This window comes from Diaphorina citri, unplaced genomic scaffold, assembly GCF_000475195.1.
Source record: "Diaphorina citri unplaced genomic scaffold, Diaci psyllid genome assembly version 1.1 scaffold1151, whole genome shotgun sequence".
Taxonomy (NCBI): Eukaryota; Metazoa; Arthropoda; class Insecta; order Hemiptera; family Psyllidae; genus Diaphorina; species Diaphorina citri.
The window spans coordinates 9,561-16,522 of NW_007378580.1; the positions used below are offsets into that span (position 1 = coordinate 9,561).

Consider the following 6,962-nt stretch of genomic DNA (forward strand, 5'->3'; position numbering starts at 1 on the left):
TGCCTTGTAAGCTCTAGGCCGCGGGTTCGATTCCCGCCCGGGGCGGATTTTATCCTGATGGGATAATGTTCGTTCTCGGAACGGCTGGCTTTCTCCTATCCTGTCTTCCTTCTCTCTTCGATTTCGGGACGATAAGACCATAGCAGTTACAGTTCCTCTGTCAAACCTCTTTAAAAAAAAAAAAATATTCCTATTCAAGCAGCACAAGTAAGTACTTTTATTACTACACGAAGTGATTTTGACAACTTTTCAGTAATTAGAAACGGAGTGAATGGTGAAGAGAGGTAGTCTAAGGAATTATTGGGGAAAATTGCGTACAAAAGAATTAACAGAAACGAATAGCCAAATAGAACTGCCTGAAAAAAGCTGACTGGTAGAAACACCAACCCCGTATAAACTGGAAAATGTGGAAAAATAATTATAGGTATAGGTACCATTTTTATCTTTCTCAATTCTGTTCAATGTTATCTTTATTATTCTATTCTGTTATTTTTCTCTATTCTAATCTATTCTAGCCGGACGAGCCTCATCGGAATTGGCGCACCTATTTCGAAATCATCGTGGTGGACGCTTGAAAAATAATTATAGGTATACCATTTTCATCTTTCTCAATTCTATTCAATGTTATCTTTATTATTCTATTCTATTATTTTTCTCTATTCTAATCTATTCTAGCCGGACGAGCCTCATCGGAATTGGCGCACCTATTTCGAAATCATCGTGGTGGACGCTTGCAAGCCGTCGTTCTTTGGTGAGGGCACCGTATTACGGGAGGTCGATACCAAATCTGGCCGGCTCAAGGTGGGCACACACATGGGCCCCCTGCAGCATGGACAGGTGTATAGTGGAGGCTCGTGCAATGTGTTCACCGAACTCATTGGCGCCAAGGGAAAAGGTGAGCGAAAACAAAGCTGCCTCAAAGGAAAATAGAATATACCCTGCAGATTGACACTGAAAAAGTCCCTTTACTACCACCGTCGAAACAAGATCTTGAACATATATTACATTTATAATAAGAACCTTGCTTATATTTAAACAATCATACTACTAAAAAGAGGAGAAAGAGAAAATAGAGTAACTTCCGAAGAAAAAGATGAGCCTTGAATTTAACTAAGATCTGAACAGTAATTCAACTGCTTTTTTGATAGAAGGAACTGTAACTGCTAAGGTCTTATCGTCCCGAAAGTAAAAAGAGAAGAAAGGCAGGATACGACTTGAGGGATTGGCGCCAAGGGAAAAGGTGAGCGAAAACAAAGCTGCCCCAAAGGAAAATAGAATAGAATATACCCTGCAGATTGACACTGAAAAAGTCCCTTTACTACCACCGTCGAAACAAGATCTTGAACATGTATTGAATACAGTGTTTTTAAAATGAAAATTGCATTTATAATAAGAACCTTGCTTATATTTAAACAATCATAATACTATAAAGAGGAGAAAAAGAAAATAGAGTAACTTCCGAAGAAAAAGATGAGCTTTGAATTTAACTAAGATCTGAACAGTAGTAATTCAAATGCTTTTTTGATAGAAGGAACTGTAACTGCTAAGGTCTTATCGTCCCGAAAGCGAAGAGAGAAGAATGGCAGAATACGACTTGAGGTCAACCCCATAACCACTGTATGTTCTCTCCCCAGATGTTCTATACGTAGGGGATCACATATTTGGTGACATCCTCAAGTCCAAGAAGATCCGAGGATGGCGTACGTTCCTCATTATACCAGAACTTGTACAGGAGCTACATGTGTGGACAGACAAGTGTCAGCTATTCTCCGAACTACAAGCCCTGGACGTGAGGCTGGGAGAAATGTACAAGAATTTGGACTCGAGACAGTTCCTCCGTCAAACCTCTTGAAAAAAAAAAGATTCCTATTCGAGCAGCACTTTTATTACTACACGAAGTGATTTTGACAACTTTTCAGTAATTAGAAACGGAGTGAATGGTGAAGAGAGGTAGTCTAAGGAATAATTGGGGAAAATTGCGTAAAAAAGAATTAACAGAAACGAATAGCCAAATAGAACTGCCTGAAAAAAGCTGACTGGTAGAAACACCAACCCCGTATAAACTGGAAAATGTGAAAAATAATTCGGAGGTGGAACCACAGGGTTTGGTTCTGGTACAAGAGGGGGAGCATAAGTACTCTCAGCACTTTTAATATTGTAAAACATGTCCTCAAAGGACTTACCCACCGATAATACGTCTTTGATCTGGTCAACCTCCTCAACCAGTGCATTGAGCTCAACAATCTTGTTCTGTGCTGCTTCAAATTCAAGGAATGTTTGGTCTAAGGCGGCCAGTCTTACCTTGAATTGATTTAATATCGTTGGATCTGCCAGCTGTGGGATGAGGTCGTGGCGGACCTGGATTCTCTGCCAATATCTCTCTCGTTTGTTCTTGGCAACAGCCAAGGCCTGCTTTGCTTGCTCTCTGGTGAGCACCATGGTGTTCAGAGCACTTCAGGATTCACAGATAAAAAAACAAAAAAACCAACAAAAAGGCTAGGTGAACACTCAATTAGGACATTAATTTGACAGTGTTACATAGAAAATACCTTAAACATAAGTAACAATTAAACTTGGAGGTAAGTAAGTAATAATTAAACTGACATTAAACAAAATTTGAAAGGGAAGAAAAGGTTCACTTGAAAAGGAGCTTTGAACATAATTACTTAAACTGACATTAAACAAAATTATTTGAAAAGGTTCACTTGAAAAAGAGCTTTGAACATAATTAAACTGACATTAAACAAAATTATTGGAAAAGGTTCATTTAGATTTTAGATTATTTAGAAGAATGAAAAAAAAGAGAATTTATTATTTCCAAAAGTTTTCACAAAAAATTATTTTCAAAAGTTTTCAAAAAAATCCTAAGTCCAAAATGTAAACAATGGAAAAAAATCGATTTCTGAAAACGATTTCGATTCTTTAGGTATCGATCGTAGGTATCGATTATGTACCAAGGTAAGTGAGAAATGTACTAGAAATGTACGAGACAAGTGTCAGCTATTCTCTGAACTACAAGCCCTGGACGTGAGGCTGGGAGAAATGTACAAGAATTTGGACTCGAGTACCAAGGTAAGTGAGAAATGTACTAGAAATGTACGAGACAAGTGTCAGCTATTCTCTGAACTACAAGCCCTGGACGTGAGGCTGGGAGAAATGTACAAGAATTTGGACTCGAGTACCAAGGTAAGTGAGAAATGTACTAGAAATGTACGAGACAAGTGTCAGCTATTCTCTGAACTACAAGCCCTGGACGTGAGGCTGGGAGAAATGTACAAGAATTTGGACTCGAGTACCAAGGTAAGTGAGAAATGTACTAGAAATGTACGAGACAAGTGTCAGCTATTCTCTGAACTACAAGCCCTGGACGTGAGGCTGGGAGAAATGTACAAGAATTTGGACTCGAGTACCAAGGTAAGTGAGAAATGTACTAGAAATGTACGAGACAAGTGTCAGCTATTCTCTGAACTACAAGCCCTGGACGTGAGGCTGGGAGAAATGTACAAGAATTTGGACTCGAGTACCAAGGTAAGTGAGAAATGTACTAGAAATGTACGAGACAAGTGTCAGCTATTCTCTGAACTACAAGCCCTGGACGTGAGGCTGGGAGAAATGTACAAGAATTTGGACTCGAGTACCAAGGTAAGTGAGAAATGTACTAGAAATGTACGAGACAAGTGTCAGCTATTCTCTGAACTACAAGCCCTGGACGTGAGGCTGGGAGAAATGTACAAGAATTTGGACTCGAGTACCAAGGTAAGTGAGAAATGTACTAGAAATGTACGAGACAAGTGTCAGCTATTCTCTGAACTACAAGCCCTGGACGTGAGGCTGGGAGAAATGTACAAGAATTTGGACTCGAGTACCAAGGTAAGTGAGAAATGTACTAGAAATGTACGAGACAAGTGTCAGCTATTCTCCGAACTACAAGCCCTGGACGTGAGGCTGGGAGAAATGTACAAGAATTTGGACTCGAGTACCAAGGTAAGTGAGAAATGTACGAGACAAGTGTCAGCTATTCTCCGAACTACAGGCCCTGGACGTGAGGCTGAGAGAAATGTACAAGAATTTGGACTCGAGTACCAAGGTAAGTGAGAAATGTAAAACATATCCTTTGTTCGATTTAGGATCGGGGAGTCCACAAAGTGAGTTTAAACTCCTCTCCTTTCAAGTTTTAATCTCGGTTTAAGTAATCTAAATTTTTATATTAAAAAAAAAATCAACCAATCAAATTTAATCTCGGTTTAAGTAATCTAATTTTTATATTAAAAAAAAATGAACCAATCAAATTGCTTAATCCGAGAGTTAAACTTAAACTGAGTTTAAACTGACTTTGTGTCCCCCCGCAATTAAATTTACATATTTTTGGATGGTTCTTTTCTGCTTCATGCTTTTCACATAAACTCACGCAGCAAGTTTGTTCTAACAGCCTTGTTGGCGCTAGACCGTTTGATTCCCGTACGGAGCGAATTTTATCTTCGTTCTCGGAACGGCTGACTTTCTCCTATCCTGTCTTCCTTCTCTATTGGCTTTCGGGACGATAAGACCTTCTAGCAGTTACAATGCCCTCTATCAAACCTCTTAAAATAAATAATCGTTCTAACATGTTGATCTCAATTGTCTTTTTAATATTTATTTTAATTTGTGAAGATTCTTTTCCAAATAGTTATTTGCATAGCGCTAGACCGTTTGATTCACGTCCGGAGTGAATTTTATCCTGAACGGATAATGTTCGTTCTCGGAACGGCTGGCTTTCTCCTGTCCTGTCTTCCTTATCTCTTTGATTTCGGGACGATAAGACCTTCTAGCAGTTACAATGCCCTCTATCAAACCTCTTAAAATAATCGTTCTAACATGTTGATCTCAATTGTCTTTTTAATATTTATTTTAATTTGTGAAGATTCTTTTCCAAATAGTTATTTGCATTTATCTTGATCTTGGTTTCTGTTGATTAGGAAAAGCCAGATATCTCGAAGCTCCGTGCCAGTATTCGCGACGTGACACACAAGATGGATCTCTCATACGGAATGATGGGATCTCTATTCCGATCCGGATCTAGACAGACTTTCTTCTCCTCTCAGGTAATTCAATAGAACAGTTGCGCTTACTTGGGTGAGGTTTCAAAGTCAAAGAGCAGGAAAAATGAGAACCAACGGAATGCTCATAGGGAATCAGAAAGATGTGGTTCAAAGTTCTCCCATAATATAGTAGGTGATTTCGTTCACGACAGCTACACTTCCCGTGAGCTCACGTGAGGTAAGGGCAGTGTGTTTCTACCTTGTTGTACTTATTTGGTTCTTCTCCCCTCAGGTGGTGCGCTATGCAGATCTCTACGCCGCTACGTTTCTCAATCTGATCTACTATCCATTCAGTTATATGTTCCGTGCTCCAGCCATGCTCATGCCGCATGAATCTACCGTGGCCCATGAGCAGCGCTTCAACTCTGAACTACCTCTCATGAGTAGGTGAGTATCTCAAGCCTTATGTCGAACAAAGTACCCCATTTTATGAAGATTTTTTTTTCGTAAATTTATTTTAAAACGGGCGCGACTTTGAACGTGCCCTTTATGAAGAAAAGCAGACTGAAACAAATTTTGGCCAATCAGATATTTGGATTAACATTATTCTTACCGTTTTTATTATTATTGGATACTAGGTATTTGTGTTTTTCTAGAAATAATCGCCATTCAGATATTTGGAATAATTATTGATGCTTTTTTTAAGAGGTTTGACCGAGGGAACTGTAACTGCTATGGTCTTATCGTCCCGAAATCGAAGAGAGAAGGAAGACAGGATACAGGATAGGAGAAAGCCAGCCGTTCCGAGAACGAACATTATCCGTTCAGGATAAAATCCGCCCCGGGCGGGAATCGAACCCGCGGCCTAGCGCTTACAAGGCAGACGCACTACCAACTAAGCTAACTAGGCTGGCAAGAGTGAGTTCTCATAAAAAAATGGTTGAGTGAGTTCTCATCAAGAAAAAAATGTTGAGTGAGTTCTCATAACAAAAAAATGTTGAGTGAGGTTCTTCACAAGAAAAAAATTGTTGAGTGAGTGGAGAGAGCACAAGGGTAAGAAGAGAGAGAGCAGTGACGAACCCTGACCCAGAGGCGAGAGCGAGTGAGGATGATAGCGAGAGAAGCAGGTGACATCAGAAGTAGTACCCCACACGCAGTGCACTGCACCATTGGAGCCCAGCGCACTGTAGTGCAAGGAAGAAGAAGCAGGAGCAGAACTAGAACTTATGTAGACCCTTTGTCTCTTCTTACTCAATGGTACGTCTTCCAGGCCCAAGCTAAGGGTGGGTACCTGTTTTTAACTTTAAACGTGAACATAAACTTAACGTTTTATAAATTTACCACAGTTGAAAGACATGGTTTTCCTTCTGGTTTTATAGCAGTACTTCTGTGTATAATTCTAGCTACAATCCGGTTCTTTGTTCCTTTGACCCTTCTATATATTTCCGATTGGTTTCCATATCGTTATCTCAGACCACCTCCCCAAAACAAGTAGCTGGACAGGATATCCTATCTTGCTATTAACCAATACATATACATGAACCTTTCATTTTACCCTTCATAAACACAGAGAAGAGCGGATAGACTAGACTCTGTATGATGCCCTACCCGTAACCAATTCGACAGCGAGTTCAGTTCCTCCTTACACGGAACCCATTCCTTAGTTGAGTTCAAGAACGTTTACTTTGATTTGTTTCTATTACTCCTAACTCTAAAAAAATTCTCCAGAGTAATCTCTCTTGACATTGACGGTTCCAGAATAGCAGGCCTTTAGCTTTCTTTCTCTTCTGTTCCTATCCTCTTTCGGTCCGATAAGGCTCTTGCTGGTAATAGGCAAGTCCTATTTAGGCGAAACCGCCTTTAGCTTGGGCGTTGGATCGCGAATGTTCTTCGGCGATGAGAAGCTTGATTGTTCCGACTGTTTTAACTAGTAACTCCGTAGTT

At 39.9% G+C, this 6,962-nt stretch overlaps 1 protein-coding gene across 1 annotated transcript in view; it reads left to right on the top strand.

Moving 5' to 3' along the window:
• Positions 1 to 6,962, top strand: part of LOC103514483 (cytosolic purine 5'-nucleotidase-like) — a gene marked incomplete at its 5' end in the record, with an annotated part of 22,141 nt that overhangs the window by 7,008 nt on the left and 8,171 nt on the right. The window contains 6 exons of the mRNA XM_026827438.1: positions 676 to 895; positions 1,635 to 1,794; positions 3,033 to 3,072; positions 4,956 to 5,081; positions 5,311 to 5,465; positions 6,289 to 6,301. Coding sequence (XP_026683239.1) covers positions 676 to 895; positions 1,635 to 1,794; positions 3,033 to 3,072; positions 4,956 to 5,081; positions 5,311 to 5,465; positions 6,289 to 6,301 — 714 coding nt within the window. The remainder of the gene's footprint in view (positions 1 to 675; positions 896 to 1,634; positions 1,795 to 3,032; positions 3,073 to 4,955; positions 5,082 to 5,310; positions 5,466 to 6,288; positions 6,302 to 6,962) is intronic.